Below are 26,677 nucleotides of genomic sequence, written 5' to 3' on the forward strand. Positions count from 1 at the left end.
AGTGCGCCGTGTCACCAGGTCGCAGTTGTTCGCGATTGGTTTGAAGAACATTCTGGACAATTTGAGAGACTGATTTGGCCACCCAGATAGCTTGTCATGAATCGCATAGAACTTTTACAGAACTTAATCGAGAAGTCAGTTCGTGCACGAAATTCTTCACCGGTAACACTTTCGCTATTAAGAACGGCTACAGGGGCAACATGGTTCAACATTTCTGCGAGCGACTTCCAACGACTTGTTCGTGTCACGTCGAGATGCTGCACCACTCCAGGTATAAGAAGCTCAGACACGGTATTCGGAGGTATCCCTTGAGTTTTCTCATCTCAGTGTGTCTTCAGGAAAGACTTCCTATCAATTAAATTTTTTTTTGATATTAACAAACTACTTTTTTCCAGAACTGCTTTTTTGCTATGTCCTCCCTATTCCGACCATCATCAGTTACTTCTCCATGCGTATTCGATACCTCTTCTGCTGCTGATTATACCAGCGTCGAATAAATGAACTGTTATTGTTTTACTTTTGTTGTTCATGTTATAAACTCTTTTCAGTGGCTATCCAATCTATTCAGATCGTCACTAAAGTCCACTGGCGTCTCTGGCAGTAATACCGTGGCATAGGCAAACAATATTTCAATATCTTCTCCCTAAATTTTAACTCCGTTTCCAAAGCTTCACGGCTTACTGAATATCACTCCGTCTTCAGGCCACAAGTGGCCCATCGGGACCATCCGACCGCCGTGTCATCCTCAGTGGAGGATGCGGATAGAAGGGGCGTGTGGTCAGCACACCGCTCTCCCGGTCGTTATGATGGTATTCTTGACCGAAGCCGCTACTGTTCGGTCGAGTAGCTCCTCAATTGGCATCACGAGGCTGAGTGCACCCCGAAAAATTGCAACAGCGCATGGCGGCCTGGATGGTCACCCATACAAGTGCCGACCACGCTCGACAGTGCTTAACTTCGGTGATCTCACGGGAACCGGTGTATCCACTGCGGCAAGGCCGTTGCCCTTACTGAGTATGCGTACTGAATAAAATCAGAGATAAGCTACAAGTGTCAGTCCCTTCTCAACTACTTGTGCCTTTAAAAGTCCTTCGAATCTTATAGTAAAGGCTGGTTTCTGCACAAGTTGCGGATTACCTTTTACTTCCTTTACTTTATCCCTGATACCTTCAGAATTTCAAAGGGTATATTCTAGTCAATACTGTCAAACGATATGTAGAAATTTACAGATGCCATAAACCTAGGTTTGCCTTTCTTCAATCTTTCTTCTACGATAACTCTTTGAGGCTATATTACCTCGCATATTCCTACATTTCTCCGGAACCCAAACTAGCCTTCCCGAAGGTCGGTTATTACTGTTTTGTATTCTTGTTCAAATAGTTTGTGTCAGTATTTTGGAACTGTGACCTATTGAACGGTTGGTTCGGAGATATTCACAACTACCAACACCTGCCTTCCTTGGAACTGGAAATGCTACATTATTCCTGAGGTCTGACCATATTTCATCTGTATCATATCCACCGGTGAGCCAAAACACTATCATTACCTAGTCAATACCTTGTTGGTAAGATTGGAAGGCAATACAGCAGCGATTTTGCGTGACATGGATTCGATAAATCGTTGGTAGGTTTCCGGAAGTGTGCGGCACCAAGTATATACGCACAGATAAAATGATTCCAGTAAATTACGGACTGGTAGTTTGTGGGTGAGGATGTGGCATCCTATAGCGAGCCGGATGTGTTTCTCCGGGTTCAGATCAGGCTAATTTGGTGGCCATGACAGCAACGTGAGTGTACTATTACGCTCCTCAAACCTTTCTAGCACGATTCTGGCCTTTTGCCACGGACAGTTACCCTGCTGGAAGATGCCATGACCATACGGGAAGTCATAAACCGTGAAGACAGTCGATGATTCTGCTGTCATGGTGCAACAGATTCCAAGGAAGACGTGAGAAATTCCACCCATAGCATAAAACTGCCCCCATCGGCTTGCGCCCTTGGAATGGTGCATGGTTTGAGCAGCCGTTTGCCTAGTTGGCGGCCGACATATCCCAACGTGGCCATCGACTTTGTATAACAACAAACGTGATTCGTCGGACCTGATGACACATTTAAAATAATCCACTTTCCATTCTCAACGATCTATTGCCCACTGCAGCCGTAATTAATGATTTCGTTACGCAACATGGATAGCCTATTACGGTGCCCTGTGTTAAACATCGCGCTGGACGGTGAATTCCGAAACACTAGAGCTTGCACTAACATTGTATTCTGCTTCAGATCTGCCACAGATCAACGTATGTCCTGATTAACAGAGCGGGCAAGCAGACAACCTCTGCATTCTGTGACGGGTCTTGGATCTTCAACACTTTGCTGCCTACTCCCTGTTTCACCGTCATTCAACCATTTTCCGTAGATGCTCACGACAATACGACACGAGCAGCCGACCAGTTTCGCCGTTTGCGAGATTCTCGTTCGCATGAGCGATGCCGTGACGGTTTGCCCTCTAAGTCGCTCTTGTATCTGAATTTTCCCATCTGTGCCCGGATCGTCGATAGAATTATTCCCCATTCTCCTCTCTTCCATTTCTATACTTCCCTTACTCGTCAAGTGCTTGCAGCGCCGCCAGTGGGTATTCGGTCTAGGGGTGGGCAGTGGTCATACTGTTTTGACTCATATGTATTTATTGCATAGGATGTGAAAGAAAGACTGGCTTTCCCACGGGCTCAGTGATGAGGAAATGCCGTCTACTGACTTGTTTCTACTTAGGTATTTCAGTGCTTTGTTGATCTCATCTCGCAGTATATTATCTCGCATCTCATCTTCATCTACTATATCTCCACTTTCTAAAAATTGCCTTCCATTTCGTTTCCTTAGTATGTCATAATTATTTTATAGGAATTATATCCATTTTACAATCGTGAATAAAAATACATATGACTCGTAAAATTTCTTAAGTTCCGAGTGATGAATTTAAGAACATTTGCCAACGGTGATATCGTGCTATAATGAATGTTGAAATTTAAAAAAAAAAAGGTTCCTATGGGGTTCATCATCAAATATTAAACGCAACTGCTGGTTAATGTAGCCATTTTTCTCTGTCCTTCGCCGTTTGTATCATTTCTTTTCACTGATAACATTTCGTGATAAGGACAATTTGGGCCTGTCTCAGGTTTTTTCCCCCAATATTTTTCTTTTTAACATTTTTTTAAGAACCTGTTATATCGAATGAGGTGTCTAATTAATTTATTTTATCGAATTTTAGGCATGTGAGTTAGTAATTCCCACACACCATCTTTTACACATTACATAATAACAATTCTTTTACGGAAGAGGAGAACTTGTCAGGGGGAAACTTTTTCAATTTGTTTCCAACCATGACTTTTTTGTCTGTCAGAAATTTTATATAATTGCGTAAGTAATCAAAAGTTTTGGTGGCAACATTCTGCATTCCTTTCTGTGCTAAAAACAACTTTAATGTGGGTTAATGAATGACATTTTTTCTTGTCGTGTCGTAACTATTTACAACATGGTTTCTTTTGAATGCAGTGCATTGTTTACGACAAACTTCATGAGGTAATAAATATACGAAGGCTATTCGGAAAGTACGGAATGATCGATAGCGAAATGGAAACCACACTGAAAATCCGATGAAGCTTCGCATAGATGTGATGGGCAGTGTCCCTAGTATGCGTCTTTATAGAATCAAGTCACTCTTCTCATTTCTCAGTCCACAGTCCACAGTGAGCGCGTAAAGATGCCTAGTTTCTCCGCCTCCCCTCCTCCCTCCCCCCCCCCCCCTCGCAAATATGGACGCTTGCCGGGAGATCTCGTCTGATTTCGTGCAACCGAGAATCGAGCATAGCATAACTGTCATGTTGTTTCTGCTTCAAAAACGGAATGAGGACGCTCCTGCAGTGTTTCCAATGGAAAGTGTTTCATTGCCCACCATATGATCCGGACCTGCTTCCGTCTGATTTTCATCTCTGCTCAAATGATCCGTTAGCTCTGGAGACAAATTTTTGACACACACAACGAGCTGTAGTCTAGCGTAGAAATATGTCGGAAAGCACAGAGTGTGTCTTCAACGCCGAGGGTATTGGAAATTCGGTACAACGCTACGATACATGTCTAAGTCGGAGCGGCGACTGTGTAGAGAAGTGGCTGGAAGGTGTAGATAACTGTTGCCAATAAAACAGTTTTAATTTTCACTGTGGTTTCCATTTAGCGACCGGTCGTTTCTTTCTTTCCGAATAGCCCTCGTATTTGAAGTAGTAGTCAAAATGTCTAGCTCCTTCAACAGGTATCTACAAGATGATCATGGGTGACACCACGTATTTCTTACAGGGCACGTGTTTGAGCAATGAAAGCTTTCTTTCTTAAAGATGAGTTACCCCAGAACATTATATTATATGACATTGTGGAATGCAAACGCTCAAAATACGTCAGTTTAATGATTTATCCCTCTAGAAGATTTGCAGTGATCGTAAGTGCTAAATGAGACTGAGCCCACACCAGGATGGACAGCGAAGAAGAAATTTCGAAAGGAAATCGAAATTGAATGAGAAGAAATAAAAACGTCCAGGTTTGCCGACGACGTTTCAGTTCTGTCGGAGACGCCGAAGACCTTGGAAGAGCAGATGAACGGAATGGACACTGTCTAGAAACAAGAATATAAATTGAACTCAACAAAAGTAAAATAAAGGTTATGGAACGCAGTCGAATTAAACTGGACGATGCAGAAGGAATTATATTAGGAAACGAGACACCAAAAATAGTATGTGAATTTTTCCTACACGGTCAGTAAAAACACTGCTGAGGCCGAAGTGGAGAGGATATCGCATGCTGACTGGCAATAACAAGAAACACATTTCTGATAAAGAGGGATTTGTTAACATCGAATATAAATTTACATGTCAGGAAATCTTTTCTGAAGGTATTTGCCTGGAGTGTAGATCTGTACGGAAATGAAGCGTGGACGATAAGCATTTCAGACGAGTAGACAATAGAAGCTTTGGAAATGTGGTGTGCAGAATAATGCTGAAGATTACGTAGGTAGATCAAATAAGTAGTAAGAGATACTGAATAAAATTGAGGAAAAAAGCAATTTTCGGCACAATTTGACAAAAAGAAGGGATCAATTGCTAAGAGAGATCTTAGCAGGTGTCTGGCTTATACTGAAGGGAAGTGTGGGTGCTAAAAATTGCAGAGTGAGACCAAACCATGAATACAGTAATGAGACTGAAAAGGGTGGTTGTTGCCGTAGTTATTCAGTGATAAAGATGCTTGTACAGGTCAGGCTAGAGCGGAGTGCTGCATCAAACCAGTCTTCAGTCCCCAACAACCGTACCTCTCCAGTCTACTCCAGTTTTATTTAGTTTTCCAAACAGTATCTTCAAGTTCATTTTACCAAAAACCTGCTCTGAGTCAAGGAATGCGGCATTAATTTACGTGTTCCTTTCAATTATTCTTTCAAACATTATTCGTAGTGACATTTAGGCTTCCCTGCTTCCCTATCTTTCCCTAAATCTAAATTAGTCTTCTTCTAAATGTTAGATAATTTAATTTTTTAGTTTTCCTTTAACGATACTGAGTATCATTTTTGAAGCATGGCTTATAAGTGCCGAGGTTCTTCAGTTTGAAGACCATTGGCATTTCCTTTCTTAGATGTGATAGTTGTTCCATTTTATTAATTCCATTGATAGTGTTCCACACACACACACACACACACACACACACACACACACACACACAGAGAGATTTTTACACTTGTTGTTTCTTCTTACCTCCAGCATTCCCTTTCACTGACTGCGGGACGTATACTTACCACCAACTGTATTCCTTTATTGCATTCATAGGTAAATGTCGTACCACCTCAGTACACCTCCGGCAACTAGTTATAATTTTCTGCACCTGTTGTAGTTTCTGTTTGTTGCGAAATATTGCTTTTAATTCCCACGGAATGTCTCTTCAGACTTTCATGGGCCGCCGGAAGTATACATACCACCAAATAAAATTGTTATGGAGGCCAGTGGGAATATGCTTCCTACAAAAGAAATTTTTCTACGAGTTATGGGAATTGTACACTGAGATGACAAAACTCATGGAACAGCGATATGCACAAATGCAGATGGCGGTGTTATCGCGTACGCAAGGTATAAAACGGCGGTCCATTGATGGAGCTGTCATTTGTATTCAGGTGATTCATGTGAGAATCTTCCCGACGTGTTTATGCCATACGACGCGAATTAATTGAATTTGAACACGGAAAGGTAGTTGGAGCTAGACGAATGAGACATACCACTTAGGAAATCGTTAAGGGATTAAGTATTCCACAATCCACAGTTTCAAGAGTGTGTCGAGAATACCAACTTTGACGCATTACCTCTCACGCCGGACAAGGCAGTGGCCGACAGCCTTCACTTCACGACCGAGAGCAGTGGCGTTTGCTTATAGTTGCCAGTGCTAACAGACTAGCAACACTGCTTCAAATAACCGAAGAAATCAATGAGGGAAGTACGACGAATGTAACCGTTAGGACAGTGCGCCGAAATTTGGCGTAACAGTACGACATATCCTGCAGCGCCTATCTTGGGCTCCTGACCATATCGGCTGGATCCTAGACGACTGGAGTACTGTGGCCCCATCAGAGGAGTCCCGATTTCAGCTGGTTAGAGCTGATGGTAGTGTTCGAGTGTGGCGAGGACCCCAAGAAATCGTGGGCCCAAGTTGTTAACAAGGCACTTCGCAAGCTGGTGGTGGCTCCATGACGGTGTGGATTGTGTTTACATGGAATAGACTGTGTCCTCTCGTCCAACTGAACCGCTCATTGACTGGAAATGGTTATGTTCGGCCACTTGGAGGCCATTTACAGCCACTCATGGACTTCATGTTTCCAAATAATAGTTCGCAATTGGTTTGAAGAGCATTCTGGACAATTCGAGCGAATGCTTTGGCCACCCAGATCGCCCGACATGAATCCCATCGAACACTTACGGGGCATAATCGAGAGGTCAGTTGGTGCACAACATCCTGCACTGGTAACACTTTCGCTATTGTCGACAGCTGGAGAGGCAGCATGGTTCAATATACCGGCAGGGGGCTTACAACTATATGTTGAGTGCATGCCACGTCGAGGTGCTGCACTACGACAGGCAAAAGCCGGCCGTTGTGGCCGAGCGGTTGTAGGTGCTTCAGTCCGGAACCGCACTGCTGCTACGATCCCAGTTTCGAATCCTGCCTCGGACATGTATGTGTGTGCTGTCCTTAGGTTAGTTAGGTTTAAGTAGTTCTAAGTCTAGGGGACTGATGACCTCAGATGTTAAGTCCCATAGTGCTCAGAGCCATTTGAACCATTTTTGAACAAGTAAAGGGAGGTCCGACACAATATTAACTGGAATTCCATGACTTTTGTCACCTCAGTACAATTGCCTTAAATTAATATTCCTTTTTGCGGACTTCAGGAAACATACTTATCACCAAATTAATTGTTTACTACGCTCATGAGAATATGTCTTACTACAATTATTATGGTAGCACGCTGTAACTGGTGTACAAAAACTGCGTGGCTGACGTGTTTTACGCTATATCAGGTGTATAAGAACTGCTACAACTGTCAGTTTTTGTTTCTCGTAAAATTACTACTGTCGTCACGTCTTGTGTAGTCAGAACACACTGCCCTCTTTCTTCACTAAATACTATTGCGAATTGCTGCGCATTGATACACTCCTGGGAACGAGCAGAAATCGCCAAATTTTCAAATCTGGCGTACAGCGAGTCGCCTTCTACAGCTGTTTAGCGTCGTTAAGGGAATTTCGAAGTTTGTATTGTTGCAACCCATAACAGCATACAAAAGGGCGGTGCGAAGGATACTTACCACCATAGTTGCTGGTCCTAAATCACAAAAATAAAATTTTAAAAAGTTAAATATAGTCAGTTAATCACAGTTATAACATGATGCAAAAAAGTTGTCTTCGTTGAGTCGCTAGCTCAACTGCACTACGAAAGTGTTGAAAACTCAGCAAGGATGTTATCTTTTCGAGTCTCTTTGTTGTTGTCCAAGTTGTTTGAAGTGGTGTTGAATTCCGACTAGGTAATAAGTGTTCCTGTGAATTCATTTTCAATCCTTCCAGTTATTTAATCTAAATCGTAACTATGGAAACGGAAACGCAAAAATTGAGAGCTATCATATCTTCTTCCTTTGCTTTTAACGTGAGTCAAAGAGCAGTTTCGTCTAGCGATGCTGCACATTTTTACGAGCAACATTCAAATAAGCGAACAATATTTTAAATGATAATTGAGTCTTTTGTGTAGTTGTGATGATATTGTTTCGATACGTTACCTTCGAAAGAATGACGCTTCATAGAAAAACAGGCGAAAAAATATCATACAATATAAGCTTTCTCGGCTTGTACTGACATCACTCAAAATTTCCGGGCTACTGGGCCGTGGTCGATGTGTAAAACTTTTTCCTAACGTTTCCTCTAAGACTGCGGGAAACATCTTCGGAGGTAAAATGGAGAACTCCAATCAGAGCTCGACGGAGCTGTATAGGGGCCACCATAGTTTATCACGTGACGTCGGCTACGAGATTATCGCCGGCATTGCCAACGTTCTCGATTGGAAGTAATCGATCGTCGTTCTTACGTTGCATTGTTGATATCCGAATTTTGTTTAATTTAAAAGGTTCAAGCCCTCCAGAAAGAGTCATCACTTCTGTCTCCATACTGTTCATTTTTGGAGCACAACCTACCACCAGCTTAGAGACAGAAGTGATGACACTTTCTGCAGGACCTAACCATCATTTTGCAGGACAATGCTCAAGCACGTACAGTGCAACCTGTTACTGATTTGTTTGACTGACGGGGCCATACCACCTGCTGTACTCCCCTGACTTAAGCCCTAGTGAGTTCAACTCGATTTCTCAACTTAAGGAAACACTTCACGGCATTCGCTTCAAAACTGCTACAAATTCGCCAGTCAATAGACTGCGCCGCTCGAACTGTCAACACAACTGGCACTGCTAAGAGTATCCTACGACTTCCACATCGCTGGAAACGGGTTATACACAATGCTGGTGCCTACGTTGAAGGTCAGTAAAACTTTGAAACACGTATCTATTTTGTTCGAGCTGTAAATAAATAGTTGCCACTATTTAAGTTCCAACCTTCGTATTTAAGTCAGAGTATGTTCTCTCAAGAGGTCTAGCTATCTGGAGAGCATTTATGAATGTGTGGTTTGATCCCAGTATTAATAATTGGGTGTAACAAATGAAAATCACAACCTCCCCTAGGATGGAACGGACAACGTTAAAAAACATATAAATTTTTCATACTGTTGGTGTATTTGTGACTTCTTGTTGACAGGTGAAATTAATTAAGAAGACAGAAATCATTTTACGGACTTTCACAGATCACAAGTTCTTATCCATTATCAGTCCAGAAGTAGCTTCTATGTTGCTACCCTCACACATCTTGCAGTCTGGACATGGTCACAATATTGGTGTTCAGTGCTGCAAGTGTGATCTAACCGAGGCCTTTGATCTAGAGCATATCTAATTAGTATTTTGATTAATGTGAGCAGCTACTCTTGTCTGGGAGCAGTCGATTAACGTTAATGTGGCGACCGTCCTTTATTCATTTAGTTCAGTGAGCCCCAAGGGCACAGTCTGTCAAGAGTATTAAATGAGACAGAGGCAGTTAATTAGTCTCAGGTGTAGACCGACGAGAGGGCACAACGACATTCCTACAATAAAGACGAGAATCTGATGTTTCCTGCCAGCTGTTCCTTCACATAAGGATCCAGATGTTGGTTGACTATTTTGTTCAAATGGTTCAAATGGCTCTGAGCACTATGGTACTTAACATCTCAGGTCATCAGTCCCCTAGACTTAGAAATACTTAAACCTAACTAACCTAAGGACAGCACATACATCCATGCCTGGGGCAGGATTCGAACCTGCGACCGTAGCAGCAGCGCGGTTCCGGACTTAAGCGCCTAGAACCGCTCGGCACAGTGGACGGCTAACTATTTTGTCCGTTAGGACATAGTATGTTTTTATAAGGAAACTTATAATTCCTTGGTGACGAGAAAAGGAGTGGTGCATGGCAGACAGTATGTGAACGCTCGCTTCTTGTTTGTAATGCAGAGCGTGGTTTCGGAAATTAAGGTCATGTGCCCATAAAACATTTTTTATAGGAAAAGATTGGCAGTTTTTGTTTCTTAAGAACCTACCTCACTTTTTACTACAGTCTCGATGTCTACTTCGAAGCTTGTTGCACCAGCTTCTTCAACCTTTCTACACACAGTTTTTCCTCCTGGGAACTGAACGGCCTTGAGTTTCTTGCCATGATGAAAGCGCTATCCAGCAAGCAATTGTCAAAAGTACTAAACAGGTCGGTATTGAACGGTGGGTGGTCTATAACTGTCTGAAGTGGTCCAAAATCGCTAATATGATTGAGAGTCTTTGCTGTTTATGTTCGTCAGTAAACAATTTTGCTATCCATCTTGCGCACCATTGCTGTATCCGAACGTTTACGTGTAAATAATGTAAGCAGTGATGAGATCAAGACTACAAAATTCTTCAGTCAGAGCACCAGTAGCCAATTACTGATCTGATAGCAGTTCTTGGTCCGCTTGTAGTACGATTTCATCTGTCTGGATACTGTGCCTTCCACTCTGCTATTCATCATGAACATTTGTAAGGCAATTTTTCTCTCTCGACAGCGTCATCTATTTTTTCCTTTACTGGATACCCATAAAGTAGGGATCAAAGTGAAAGCATCTCATTGTATTGTATTGTATTATAGGGAACTGGGGACCTAAAAACGACAGAGAGGCTTCGTCCCCGCCATAGCCCTCAGTGGCTCACAACCCCACAACAGGCTACAACAGTCCACTCACCCCACCGCCGCCCCACATCGAACCCAGGTTTATTGTGCGGTTCGGTCCCCAGTAGAACCCCCCCCCCCCCCCCCCCCAGCCCACTCCACCGCCACGGCCGGGAACGTCTCTCACCAGACGAGTGTATCCCCAGCGTTTATGTGGTAGAGTAATTATGGTGTACGCGTACGTGGAGAAAGTGTTCGCGCAGCAGTCGCCGACATAGTAGTGTAACTCAGGCGGAATAAGGGGATCCATCCCGCATTGGCCGAGGCAGATGGAAAACCGCCTTAAAAACCATACAAAGACTGACCGGCACAGCGGACTTCGACACTAATCTGCCGGGCGGATTCGTGCCGGGGACCGGCACGCCTTCCCGCCCGGAAAGCAGAAGCATCCCATACTCAGGGAATGAGCGTAGAGGAGTAAATGCAAGACTCCTGTTTCGTCGCTATAGGCAAAGCTCTAGTGGAGGTGGTTTGCCGTTCTTTTGTTCCTGCCCGTTATGAAATGTCAAGTGTGAGTCTTTGATGGACCGCTACGGTCGCAGGTTCGAATCCTGCCTCGGTCATGGATGTGAGTGATGCCCTTAGGCTAGTTAGGTTTAAGTAGTTCTAAGTTCTAGGGGACTGATGACCTCAGGAGTTAAGCCCCATAGTGCTCAGAGCCATTTTAACCATTTTTGTTTTTTTTTTGTTTTTGGCGAGTGGATGAGTGTGACGGGAGCTTGTGCGGTTTAGCGTGGGGTTTTGTTTTGTTACGGACGAAGGGAAGGGAGAGAGTGAAACACGTTACCGTCACATAACCCGCACCTGCCGAATATTACCATGGGGGCTGCTGAGCTTAACGTCCCCATCCGACACACTGGTTACCATCATATGTGTCGCGTGTCCTCACTTCAAGAGGCTTGGAATTTAATCCAGGACATTGGCACAAAGACTGATGATCAGGAACTTCAGCCACCATTTCTTCAACCCTTACCGCCCAAATACTGGCAGCGAAAATTTTCCAGCATCAGAATTCCAACCGGTTTACCTATGAGTCGAGCGCCACCGCTCAGGTATGTGTTAGCAACCTCGACTACAGAGGTGCCTCAGGTAGATACCACTACTAATAAATCTGAGCAGCAATAAATCCTTTACACAAAACGTTCAATTACGCACGTACTTCGCTTCTGGCGGGATCAACTATTTTCGAAGCCATTGTTGTTTGTTTCCTGCTACAGTCAAACGCCTACTGCATCAAATCAGGAACTTCTGTATCTTCGTAAATAATCAAGAGATGGCGCTGGATTAGTGGGAGTTTATTCTGATCTGATAACGTTTAAATATAAGCAAACGGCTCCTGTTTTTCAGTTATACCTAGTATTTGTTGAAGCATAGCGCATGTTTTACTGAGCCGTTTTTGTTTCTTTATTTACGGCTCTGAAGGATGTTAAAATTAAGCGGATAGCTGAAGTACGAAATCAAGAAATATGGAAAGAATAGTTGAAGGAAGAGGTGCATGTTCGTAAACTCTTACCAAAAGACAGGGTGGACTGATGGTACTCGACTTAGAAATCCTGTACGGTTATCTTAGCTTAGGAAGGAGCAGTAAGGAGAATTTTTTAAGGAAAGAGAAGCACTAGAATATTTTGTAATGATTTCCTCTGATCTTTTGTATAATAATCCCTATACACGTGGACTGTGAATAAACCTCTCGTAAAAGTGGTCGCCGGTACACGTAGATTTCGCAATGTCTTGATGTATAGGTAGAACATAGATAGAATTGATATCTGAGCGGCCGTAATTTTCTAAAGACAACATGCTCTGTCTTCTAAAAAGTGAAATGGAAGATTAGGGTTTAATGTCTCGTCGGCATCGTGGTCAATAGAGACGGTTCTAAGAAGTCTTCATGCTTGAACACAGTACGGTTCCGTAGATCTGACAGTATTCGTCATCAATATAGCTCTGTAGCAGTACGCATCTCATGCTACGTGCTTTGCTTTGGTTTGCTCCACATATCATTATTTTTATTTTTAAACATATCTTAGGTACTAGCGATCAGGTTTATCGTGGATTTATTGGCTGTCCACGCATACAAGGATTAGTACACAAAAGAACAGAGAGCGACTGATCTGAGGACTTCCTTAAAGGTAAAATCCAATTTGGATTCCTCAGTGAGGAGACGCAGTGTTGGTTGTACGAGGCGGGGGATGTGGTTTAAAGAAAATCCGCGCTGCTGTCAGTTCAGAGTGACCGAGAAGAGCGTCATTCCATGTCAATACAGGTGAAACATAAAATGAAAGATATGTTAGGAAGTGAGAAACCTGCCTTCCAAATATCAAAGAACCCACTTATCTAAAAGGGACACTGAGTACAACAACCAGGACTGCCGTTTCTCAACGAATACTTCCTGCTGTCAAATATGAGTTTAAAAGCAGCGCAACAGAATAATTTTTGGAAACTTAATTTGTACCATAATGAGCGCCGCAGTCACATATGTAATAAATGAAAGTGGCATTTTTGCACTTAGGCTGTATTTACTTACACCTTCTTTTCTAAAAGCTGATTACTTATGGCACTGGGGGAAAAACTCTGCAAATCATTACAGTGTCTCCATATGCAGAGTTTGTAAATGTCTATCTGCTTTCATTTTCTGCCATCCTCTCCCCTCTCTCTTTTCTGTATTTCAAACATTCCTGTGATGCTGTCTTCCTCTCAGAGACAGTCTCGCTTCTCCTGCTGTGTGTCTCAGTTGGTTTTCTCGTTTCTCCGTTCACTTGTATTCGCCAACTCGTAGCACCGGTAAATGAATCCTTCATGTGTTTACATATTTGTCTTGTATGGATTGGTTCAAATGGCTCTGAGCGCTATGGGACTCAACTGCTGTGGTCATCAGTCCCCTAGAACTTAGAACTACTTAAACCTAACTAACCTAAGGACATCACACACACCCATGCCCGAGGCAGGATTCGAACCTGCGACCGTAGCAGCAGGGCGGCTCCGGACTGGAGAGCCTAGAACCGCACGGCCACCGCGGCCGGCTGTCTTATATGGAACGAACAATTTTCCGCAGCACACATTTTCTTTACAGGCTAAAGGAGAAATTATACTTTGCAACGCAAATCAGTACCATGCCGTTGAATAAGTCTTTTTGGGAACTTTGATTTATGCTTCGTCTCTTTTCTGATAGTTCTGCTTGTACTGTATTAATACTAACCAACTTTTTTTATTTCGTCAGTATAAAATGTTCCATCGTTTACCTGACTTTAAATTGTATAAATATATCAGTATCTTTTGAATGACTTCTTGAAGGCACGTACATTTTTAGGAGTTTCTGTAACAGCTCATTTCCATTTGCTGCCTGCGATTACATTTATCTCGAAACTAGGTACTTGTCTGAAATGATGTATTACATAACAATTTGCATTTCTCTGGGATTTTGCCCATTGAACAATGTATAATCACTTGATCATCAATTAGTGAGCTTCTATGGCCCGGGATAGCTCTCGGCTGCAACGATCACTGCTTCAAAGTGTTTTACATTTTGCAACAAGTCATACGGTAGAGAAAGACATAGATTCCATTCAGCAGTTTGTCATTACAATCATAAAATGTTCGTTTTAATAACTTGCATGTACGTTTTGTATTCTCTTTTTATGATATACGAAGATCAGATCGTTTCCTTTTTATGTGGTACAGTCACATTTTCGTCTAGAATTCTGTATAAAATATTCCTTACATAAATTTTTATCTTTACAATCCTTTCGATTCCGTTTCCTGATACATAAAAAAAATGAAATATCAGTTTCTGGTCCACTAGAAACGCTCGTCAAAAATATTAATATTTCCAGTTGCAAAGACATAAAAATACCGTAAAGTTTGTCACAAAAGTGTAATGTAAATAAGTAGTGTCATTAATTGTAGTGTAATAGCGAACATGAAGACATGAAATGCAGATGAACTGTTTCACAAAAACAAGTGACTAATCTGTACTACTTCTTTGTTTCATACTTTATCGTATAAAAGCCTTTATTTACATTTTATTATTACATCCAGAAGGCTAATCGAATACAAAGACACATAATAAATATCATGTTCTTAATAATATATGGTTAGTTATTTTAAATCGACCGTACGCCTTGTTTGAAAAAAAGGTATAGAGCAAAAGTGTTTATGTAAGACATTGTTTCTTTGGTCATCTCAGAGCGTTTTGAGACTTCTGAGTCATGATAAAGTATTTTCGCTTATTTACACCTATTGTCGCAAATATTTAATTTCGGTATTTATTATCCTAACCAACAGAAACGAATGTCTAGTGTTCATCTGAACTGTAAACGCTGCTGTGGATTGTCTATCCGCTGCCTCTCAGCAGACTTATGTGCTACATATAATGTATTCAGTGCTTAAACTAATGTAATATTTTCATGGAATATAAGTATGAGAGCCTCTGTTAGGCTGATGATTATTTTTGAGCTCTGTACCAAAGCTTCTGTCTCTATTTTCTACCAGACTGTTTCGTTGCCTGAGTGTTGACTTAGAAAGATGCAGTCTAACTTACGATTTACACATCCACTTGAAACAAGAAAATAGTTGTTTGGTAATGTTCTTGCACTGTTCCCAAACGAGCACATTCTGTAACATAAAGTATATAACCCTCCAAAAACTTCAAAGTGTAATGATCGTTTTGTATGAAAGAAATAGGCCAACAGAAAAGTGAGAAAATGAAAATGAGGAGAAAAGAATCCACTGCTAGAGAAGTACCTCAATGATAGTGAAAAACCGGATTAAACATGAATGACGGTGTTATCACCTGACATGATGCCCTGCATTATCAATGCCCCTAAAATTCTTATTATATTTCCTTACTGTAATTTGGTGATCACTAACCTCTTTCAGTAAAGGTACAATAGTAATAAAACATGTACCCGAAAAAGAAATAGTTAGGGAGAGATAGTGGAATTTGCACTTTGAAGTAGAGAAGTCGTGACGAGAGGCAGTGCATTCGAAAGTAGTAGTCCGTCGATCACACAGCGCCTGAATGCAGGCCGTGCGCAGGAGCGTCTGCTGGTTTGCATAACCAGCAGGCGTAGCCTCGCACACAGCAATCAGCTTTCTGCGTCTCGCAAATGCCTCGCTACCGTACACTCATTATTACGACACGATGACGAACAAGCAATATGAGCTAATCTTCCTACACAATTTAGGAAGGTATAGAATGTTTATCAGTCTCTTTCCTCCTCCACCATTCGAAAAGAGTTGTGCTGTAGACTACGTGTGGTAAAGGTGGCTGCGCCTACGCGTGCAGGAGGCGGCGATCGGGGCGCCGCCTGAGCAGGGCGCGCTCGAAGCTCTTGAGGTGTACGCCGGTGGGGTCCCAGTGCGCCTGCAGCTCTGCCCATTCGGCGGGGTAGTCTGCCCGCAGGCGTCGAATCACGCGAATGGCAGCAGCCTTCTGCACCGTCGTACACCTTGCACAGCGCGTAGCGATAGCCTCTGGCAGTATTCCTGCACAATACATGAAAAAGACTAATTAGGCACGATGTAGGATCCACAACATTTTATGGAATCATAAACAATTCTATATCAACGATAATCCGCATACTGCAACTGAAGACGTTACCAAAGAATCGAAAAGAAAGCATGGGGATGCTCACTGCTACTTGAAATCTTTCGACGAAAAAGTTAAATCGGATAAAAAGATATAAACGGTGGCCAATAGACTCTGGCTAAAGACATCTTAGTGTTGGAAAATTTGTTGTTGTGGTCTTCAGTCCGAAAACTGGTTTGATGCAGTCCTCCATGCTGCCCTATCCTATGCAAGCCTCTTCATCCGAGCATAACTACTGCAGCCAACATCCATGTGAACCTGTTTAATGTAGTAAAGCCTTGATATCTCCCTATATTGCACCCTCCCCCAACCAAAACTCTCTCTCTCTCTCTCTCTCTCTCTCTCTCTCTCTCTCTCTCTCTCTCTCTCTCTCTCTCTCTCACACACACACACACACACACACACACACACACACACACACACACACACACACACTATAACACGACCACACAACAGTGCTTGATAATTCAGATACTATTTATTTTTTCAATCTAGATTTTTCTCAATTTAAATGTGTATATTTTATTACTTTATCGTCAATGATAACTAACTGAAGGAATGTAATGTGCGTTTATGATAGACCATTTGAAATCAAAATTATAAACAATACAGCAACCGCGCCGGTAATGTCTGGGACCTTGGATTGTGTAGAATTCAAAGATAATGTTAAGGGCATGAGACTAAAATCGTAGACACAAGAGCGCGTGCAGACACAGAGAAAGAGTTGCAAGCCAACAGTGGTTGAGGGCTGACATAAAGTTGCTATGCTAGCGTGCCCAATTAAGTGTATTGTCGACTTGGTATTCAAAGTGCGACGAGACATGGTGAATTTACGAGTGGGAATTTACACAGGCCACAGTACAACGTTTAATCAAGAAGGATTGACAAAACAGATTATTTGAAGAACACTGTGTGGACAATATTAATGCTACGATATTGCAGCGATGCATGTCCCAAGGAACAGGTGCTACCGCGACTTCATCCGTCATGAAATACATTAAGTGAATTCGCAATTGCGAATGAAGACAACCATGAACTGTAGAATGAAATGACGACAATGAAAATTTGTGCCGGACCGGGATTCAAACCGCAGACGCATGGTTGACGAAATAAGGAAGTTTGGGTCTGGCCGTGAGTCGTGCACGGATAGCCAAATGGTAGGGCGACCGCTCGCACTACGCGGGTTTGATTCACGGCGCGTCACAAATTTTCGTTGTCGTCATTCCATTCTACAGTTGATGGTTGTCTTCATTCGCAATTACGAATTCACTTCATGTAATATTAATATTGACTGCTCGTTACTGGGAGAAGAATATGTTGCTATTTACTGTTTAACAAAATCATTATGTCGTGCCAACTACTGGTTCACCAGAAACTAAGAGTGTGCCATTTAGCAGTTTAGTATTGTAAAAAAATTGCAGATGTGATGGACTCAATATCTACGAACACTGCAGTGCATTCTGATAAAGTATAAGTAGCACTGATTGCCAATGATTTCCCTATGTCATAAACCGGCAGTAGCATCATTCATCTGTCATTGTTATTGCCTAGTGGCTCTTTAGTAATAAGACATGTTATTTACCTAAAATAACTTGAAAGCACCAGCTTGTAAAATTTAGTTTTTGCTTTTTCATGAAAGGAGAAAGTAATAAGTAATGAAAGCCATTAATTCATTGTAATACGTTTACTGTCTTCTGTAATTATTTGAGAGAGAAGTTTGTGCAAAATTGTAGGATGTGAGGTCCACCAGTTATGCAAAACACCGTTTTGTCAAGTACCCAAACATGTTTCAGCACCACTTTGCCATCATCAGTGGGTTTCCGTTTTATTTAATCTGTAATGTGAAAATTTTTACTAAATGATTACAAAATTATGTGGATATTTAGTTCAAACAATAGTTCCTGTCTTTTTGTTTATACCTTTACACTTGGTGTGCATGATTTTTTACGACCACTTCAGTGTTATTTATTACAGGTAGCGTGTCACACTGGCAGACCTCAAATCCTACAGTTTTAATGGCAAAAACGGGAAACACAAGCAGCTGAAGATCCAAGTGATGGAAATTTGTGCATTTAAAACTAACTCCAAAATATTGACAAACTGAAGTGATATATTATGATCAACGAAACGGGTTATAAGCTATGTGCTCTATAAATATCTTTGCGGGCGTAATTTCAAAATGGTTCAAATGGCTCTGAGCACTATGGGACGTAACATCTATGGTCATCAGCCCCCTAAAACTTAGAACTACTTAAACCTAACTAACCTAAGGACATCACACAATACCAAGTCATCACGAGGCGTAATTTCGGCGTTCCCTAACTGATTGCTGCTGTTTTATGACGTCATGTTGAAGTTCAGTGTTACAGAAGCTGTTACGGCGTTTTGATAAATCGTAGATGTTACTTCACAAACCCTACCGACAACAGACTTTGGGGGGAGTAACGTTGCTCTATCTATACCGCATTACGTTTTGCTACTAGATAAAGTGATTAGATTTTCACTGGTTCTAAATTGTTCCGTACAGGGATAGTTAAATTTCATTCAAGTCATTATCGTGGCATTTTCATTAGAGCTTCCACGTATGCATTTATCGTTGCCGTCTAAACATTTGTCAGTAATTGTTACATAACAACAGTTTCAAACTAACGTATAAAAATTCATAACTTTTGCTCAAACACAAGCTGTAGACAGAATATTCTCATTCAATAATTAATATTTCAGTTATGTAACTGATTACAAGCTTGAGTAACTACACATAATTAATTAACTTCATTACAAAGTTGTTTTCGATTGTTGTCTGTGCTTTAACGATCAGTAGTGCACTCGTCGGCATCCTTTCGCTCAACCATTCCTCGAAATAGATGCCCCTTCTGGAAGTTACAGAACACTAAGTCATACGTGTCATTAATGTAAGGGAAGATTTTGATTGGGTTACAAACCCTCCATAGCAATACTGTCTGTTCCTTCATGCTTCAGGATGTGTCCTTCTGTTAGACTCGTTGTGCCATGAATTTCATTTCTCCCCAATTCTATTCAGTACCTCTTCGTTAATTACCCGGTCTACCCGCCTCATCTTCAACAATACCCTGTAGCGGCACATTTCAAAAACAGCTATTCTCTTCTTGTCTATATTATGTACCGTCCACGTTTCGCTTCCGTACAAGGCTGCACTCCAGATAAACTACTTCACGAAAGACTTGCAAGCGCTTAAATTTACACGGAATGTTAAGAAATCTGTCTCTTTCAGAAGTTTTTTCTTGCTTTAGCCAGTCTGCTGTTTATGTCCTATCTACACCGGCCATCGTTTATTTTACTGCCAAAGTACCAAAATCCCTCTAGTAATTTTTACTTCTCATTTCATAGTATAATTTCCACAGCACTACCCGATTTAATTCGAATACTTTCCATTACCGTGTGGCCCAAGGAAGTGTGATGTCGTCTCTGAAGTTCTCAGTATACATAAGCGATTTCTCAGAACAGGGTCAGCGGCACTTTAAGGGTGTGAATGGATGATGCTGTTGTGTATGGGAGGGTATTACCGTTGAATGATCGTAAGAAATTTGCAAAAAGTCACGGCTAAACATTCCTGTTGGTATAATAAATGATAGCTCTCCTCAGGTGTGGATGAATGAGTAATGCTGCCTATGACGAAAAGAAAGAACCCGATAGATTCAAATTACAGAATTAGTAGTGAACACCTTGATCGCCACGGGTATGATTATTTATGGGTTGTACTTAGAAGCCATAAAATTGGGCGGTAAGAGAAGGCGAATGGAAGGTACAGTTTTGTTGGAAGTGTTCTCTGAGTGTGCAGTGCATCAGTAAAGCAAATCGCATACAAGATGCCTGTGAGACCAGTTTTGGAGCATTGATCCAGTGGTTGGAGTCATTAACAAGTATACGACACAATACACATCAGACGAATCCAGAGACGCGTTGCTGGACTTGTAACAGGTCGCTACGATCAATAAGAAAGGATGAGATTAATGTTCGTGGAACCTAAATGTGATTCTCCGATGACGTAGTTCTCAGGACAATCTACGGGTAAATTTCGACAACCTGGATTCGAAGGAAACCGTACGACCATTATGCCGTCAACATCGCATGTCTCCCGTTGAGACTGTGGGAATAGTAAAACATAGATTAGAGCACGTACAGAGGCACAAATTTAGTAATTTTTTGTTCCCCCGATACCTGAAAGGAATAGGACAGAAGAATGATGTATTGTTAGGATGTAGCTACCGCTATGCTCTGTACAGTGGTTTGGGGAGTATTTATGCAGAAGTTGATGTGGACATAGATGCATTATATCTACTGCATGATTCAACTAATCTTAGGGCACGAATTTCTGTATTTAATTAAAAATCTGGAGATAAGACGTAATTAAACGCAAAGACGAATGTTCCTTGCAGCCATCAATGTCTCTTTGCCTTTGTGAAGCCATTTGTCACAAACAGAAGAGATCGCAGTGATTGTGCTACACGAAAAAAGCACTGCCACACGCCGTAAGGTGGCTTCAGGCGTATAAATATAGATAGATGTCGGTGCATGTAGACATCCATTGATCTGGAACTGGATTTACAAAGCGCGACATAGCAATCGCCTGCTTGAAGAGAACAAGCACAGTGCAGCAGTTCGCTGGGTTGCCTGACCAGCAGGCGCTGTGCTTCTGCCTACGCTTGACAGTAGAGACTGCTCTGGTACGCTGCTGTCGTACATACTCTTTAACCTATCATTGTCATTATCATCTATACGCATGTTTACTTATTATTTCAGTATGATAAGAGAGTGCATAGGTGACAAGCGCAAGAATAACTTTCTAAATTGAATATCACATAAAGGTTTGTTTTATTGCTGTTGTAATATATCTTCTCACACTATTTCCTAATTTGCTCACTCTTAATTACTTTTCGCAACTTCTGAGCGAGAGTAGAAAGATAGTTAATGAGGGTATAATTCTTCTTTCTTAATGAAGATATGCAGTGTCTGACTATCGACATTTGATGCGCAACATTGTCGACTACAGTCAATGAAGTAATAATTCAGAGCGATGAGGATACAGCTTCTATTACAGAAGGAAAGGAGCAAGGGAGAGGTAAACATATATTCAGTTACTTATAATATGACGAGGTAAACAGATGCATGGATTCGACAAGTCCTTAGGAGGTTCTCGTGGTATGTGGCAGAAGGTGTATATGCACAAATCACGCAGTTAGCGTAAATTAAGAACCAGTGGGTAGAGAGCGCGTAAGTGGCAACGAATAGCGTTCCAGATATGACTCATGGGGTTCAGATCAGGCCAATTTGTTGGGCAGGACGTCAACATGAGATCGGTATTACGCTCCTCAAGCCGTTTAGTGCGATTCTGGCCTTAGGGTACAAACAGATACGCTGCTGGAAGATTCCATCGCCCTCAGAGAAAGACATCAACATTAAAGGATTAGGGTGGTCCACAATCAAGTTCACATCGTCCAGAACTGTCACAGTGCCCGTCATTACTACCACAGGTGGCATGGAAGCACAGGTGAATGTCTTCCATAGCATAATACGGTCCGCAATGACCTGTGTCAGGATACGGGTTTCCAGAAGTTTTTCGTCTGGGTGACAGCGTATCCAGAAACGACGCTATATTTTTGTGAGAGGAAATGAAAGAACATGGTTCCATCGATTCACGACCCAGACTCGATGACACCACATCCACTGTAACCGTAATAGACATTGTTGACGGGTAGTAAAGGGAGCAAGTAGGATGGTTTGCTGCGGAGCTCCATTTTCAAGAATGTTAGCTGGACATCGTGCTCGGAAACATTTGTGCCACTAGCAGCATTGGTTTTTGTCCCCAGGTCTGCCAAAAATCCTTCTTTATAGAGGACGAGCCTCCGACCTCCACGTTCTGTGATGGGTCGTGTGATGGATCGTAGTTTCACCATCGTTCAATCACTTTCCGTATCTGTTCACGATTGCAGCACGTGAACAGCCGACCAGTTTCGTCCTTTCCGCGATACTCGTTCCTAGACACTGAGGCATAAAAAATCTGTCCTTGTGAAAGACCATTAGACCCTTAAGTTAATGGATTTCCCCATTTTCGATCCTTGCCGTCGCCAGAATGAGTTCAGATTCGTATCTGCTCCGCATATGTATCGTCCCTGCCGCGTCACGTGCCACAACACCACATTCAGTGTCGCAGTGAGCTGCTGTCGTAATGTTTGGCTGATAAGTGTACTCAGTCCCAGCTAGAAATAGTCATTTTTCAGGAAATTTCAAAGGACTGTTGAACAAAACCTGAAAAGTACTAATTTACTGTTACTTTCTCTGTCGGAAAACGCCAAGATTTTCCAGTTTCAAATCGATAGTTTCTTAATATAGCAAAAGTTTTACTAGGTTTCTACATCACTTCAAAAGTGTGCGGCATCTTCAGTAACACTGTGATGAGTTTATTCTGTTACGCTTTACGGGAGAAATGTATTGTCTGCTCCCCCTGTCTCTCTCTCTCTCTCTCTCTCTCTCTCTCTCTCTCTCTCTCTCTCTCTGATGACGTAGAAAACCAGTTATTAATTCCTAACCTCCTGTCGATGCAATCGAAGTGCTGTTTTTGCAGGTGTTTCCTCACCTCGGCGTCGGAATCCGTGCAAATCAGATTGTTAAGGCCAAAGGGAAGACCTCTCCATCTCTGATCGTTCGTAGCGCGGCGTGACTGGAAATCGTTTCCAACAGGTTGGAGCAGCAGCCGGTGGAAATGCGAGCGAGCGCCAGGTCAAGACCGACCTGTCTGTTGGCTTTTAATGACGGATGCAGCCGGCGGCCGGCAGCCAGCAGTGCCGGCCAGTTTCGCAAACCATGAGCGCACCGGCCGCTGCCGCTCTCACCTGGACCATCGCGAGCGCGTACGCGCCTAGCTGGCGCCGGCGCCGCTTAGCGCACTCCTATCGTAGCGTATACAGCGTCTTTCATGAGGAATACACAGCATTGCCGATGATAGCATACACTAATTCGAATCAAACAGTACATATAACATGTCTACAATCTTCATTGGTTAGAGAGAGAAAAAAATGTGTGTGAAATCGTATGGGACTTACCTGCTAAGTTCATCAGTCCCTAAGCTTACACACTACTTAACCTAAATTATCCTAAGGACAATCTCACACACCCATGCCCTAGGGAGGAGTCGAATCTCCGCCTGGACCAGTCGGGTTATTGAGAGAGAGAGAGACAGAGAGAGAGAGAGAGAGAGAGAGAGAGAGAGAGAGAGAGAGAGAGAGAGAGAGAGAGAGAGAGAGGAGCGCTCTTAGAATGTAACCCAAAGAAAGACCCACAGTAAGTATTAAGCAAACGAAATTGATTTAAGTTCAGTTTTTTCATAATCTGGTCCTCCAACATCAAGCACTATTCACAGTTCGAACGATCAATTCGTCTCTTGGGTTTATGTTCCTTCGCCTTTCGTCCATCGACAAAGAAAAAATTTAAAGCGGTAAAAAGTCCGGGAGCCTTGGTGACCAGGAAATTTGACCATTTCTGCCTATCCATCACCCGGGAATGTTAGATTTAGATGATATGTAATGTTAGATTTAGATGATATGTCACCTGACAACTAGGATGTGCATTGGCCCACGACTCATAGTTGTGGCCAAAGGAATATCTTCCAGTAATGCCGGAAGCTCGTTTACAGGAAATTCGAGAAAACGAGGTCCTCTGATATGATGTACTGACACAACAGACCCAGTCAACTGGTTGTCTATCACACAACATTACATATTTTTAAGAGCGTGCTCCCGATATGAGCTACGACTGTTATTGATACCGTTAAGATTGAAAGTGGCTTCTTCAGTAAATAGTATTTATCTAATTTCTCGGCAATTGGCAGTTAGTGAACGACAAAATTCTAATTGTCTACCTTCATCTCCATCTGGAAGATGTTAAATTCTCTGTAAATTATAAGGATAACGGATGTCAGTATGTAATGTCCGTCATATTCTGGAGCACTGATACATATAGAAATTCTGCTTGTTCTTATTAAAGGAAATTATACTGTCCGAATAATATCTTCTAGTACCATTCAATGTGTTCATTTGACGTTCAGATGAAATATGATTGCTCGGTACTCCACGACTCCCACGCAGTTACTTGAAAACACGAGTAAACGTTCTTGAATCTGGTTCTCTGCAGTTAGAAAATCGCTACAGCATTCCCTAATAGCAGAGTTTCTAGTACAAAACCCACACACAAATATATTACAGGCAAAGTCAGCATCTGTAATTATGTGATACATGCTTAAACGACGTGACACAAATTCCTTATCACTTGTAGGCTTCTTCCTTTTCACTGACTTCTATGAAGCTCTGAAGGAATAAATCCTGTTCATTTATTTGTTTGGAAGTCAATAATTTGAGCGTATAACTCTGTCTTACTTCCCTACGTTATCTTAGTTCTCATGCATTTCATCCGATAACTGGAAATAGAATTATGTATTCAATTGAATTGAATTTTCTGCATTAGTGTGCTCACTGTGGTAATTAAACCTTAATTTTGAAGCAGTACTATGTTTCAGGTTAGAAATCAGTTGCAATCGTATCCACGAAGTTTTGGTTGACCTCTATTCCCTTTCCAATTTGTATATGTTTTAATTTTCACTTTTTCTCGTTTTATGCCTACATGTTTCAGAAACTCCAAAGCATTCTTTCTTTTTTTCGTTACTTCCTGACGTTTGTCGCTAACATCACCATTGCCTGACTTTTACCATCAATAACAATATAAATCGATTAAACCAAACAATAAAAGACAATATCTCCTGTTCTCTCTGTTTAAAACAGTGCTGACAACTTAAAATTTTTAGAAAGCCCCTACACTTTGTACTTGCGGTGTTTCTCCACAGTTAAGGTGAAACAATAGTTGCATAACAATACGAAAAATTCCAGAATGTATGAGTTTTCTCTGTATCAAGATATGTTTGAAGTACAAAATCATAGGTAACTCAGTTCTGTCAAAAAAATGGACATGTGGGATTTCTCAATATTCCCATTCAGTTAGTGTATCAACACACGACCTGAAAACTTGTGTTCGTAAACAGCTTTCTCTCCCTACAACCAATGAAAACTGAAAACATGTCATATTGAAAGCTTTATTTGAATTAGCCGATACTACTTCTTCCTAAAGTATTTAAAGTATTTGTTTTTCCTCGTGCAACACCTTATAATTAAACTTTGCCTTTGGCCTAGATTATTCTACAACCTGTTACCCATTCCAGAGATGTTTAAGTATTTATACTGCCCTCATAACACAGGTGCAATACATAGTTGAAATCAAGTAATGAAATATTAACACATATATCTGTGAAAATAATGTTTCATTTTGTTAGCTGTTCATTTCCGCTCACTGTGAACAAGTTGTGCAACAAGTAGTAATAAACAACAACTGAATACTTTCAGATGAACCTTTATTCTTCGACATGCATTCGTGCAAATTTCTCGAAACTGCAACTGTTACTCTATTCCAGTTGGTTATATTCCAGTTAAAGCGTGAGTAGTTCATTTTCATTTCTATTAATAAACTGTTGTCGTACACCACCATTTAAATACAACATAATATAAACAACTTATAATTTGTATAATACAGCCAACCGGTTCCAATAATATTTAACTTGACCTGGTTTCGACACCAGCTACTGGTATCTCCATCAGAAAAACTAAGAACAATTACCTATAAAAAAAACCATTAATACAGAGGAAAACCAAAAATAGATGGTTATTACACCGAAAATGCTTTTGTGGTGGCTATACTCAAATGTAAAGACAAATGAAAACTGATTGACGAGAAAAATTCTCTCGTCTTATAAAATAACTTCTTAAAATCGTATTTCAAACCATATAAAGTATAGTCACCTCAAAAAATTTGTCCTGTATAATAAACATGTATTCTTGGTTTTCCTCTGTGTTAATGGATTTGTTACCTTTATAGGTACTTGTTTTTGGTCTTTCTGGTGAAGTCACCTATAGTCAGTGGCGAAACCAGGTTAAGTTAAATTTTGTTGCAATGATTATAAAAATCATATTCTTGAACCATGTTTAAAACTGGAATATAAACAACGTTGAATGTAATTTCATACTTAATAAATTATTGACTTTCTTGTCATAAATATAAGGCAAGCTAAATCCTACTTCTGTTTTCTTACCTTACGCGCCAAACCTGAAAGCAGAGTTCACAGATTC

At 41.4% G+C, this 26,677-nt stretch overlaps 1 protein-coding gene across 1 annotated transcript in view; it reads right to left on the minus strand.

Moving 5' to 3' along the window:
• Positions 1 to 14,872: 14,872 nt before the first annotated feature.
• Positions 14,873 to 26,677, minus strand: part of LOC124798062 (ejaculatory bulb-specific protein 3-like) — a 103,123-nt gene continuing 91,318 nt past the window's right edge. The window contains exon 2 of the mRNA XM_047261290.1: positions 14,873 to 16,369. Within this exon, the coding sequence (XP_047117246.1) occupies positions 16,158 to 16,369 (212 nt within the window). The 3' untranslated portion in view covers positions 14,873 to 16,157. The remainder of the gene's footprint in view (positions 16,370 to 26,677) is intronic.

Source organism: Schistocerca piceifrons, chromosome 5, assembly GCF_021461385.2.
Source record: "Schistocerca piceifrons isolate TAMUIC-IGC-003096 chromosome 5, iqSchPice1.1, whole genome shotgun sequence".
Taxonomy (NCBI): Eukaryota; Metazoa; Arthropoda; class Insecta; order Orthoptera; family Acrididae; genus Schistocerca; species Schistocerca piceifrons.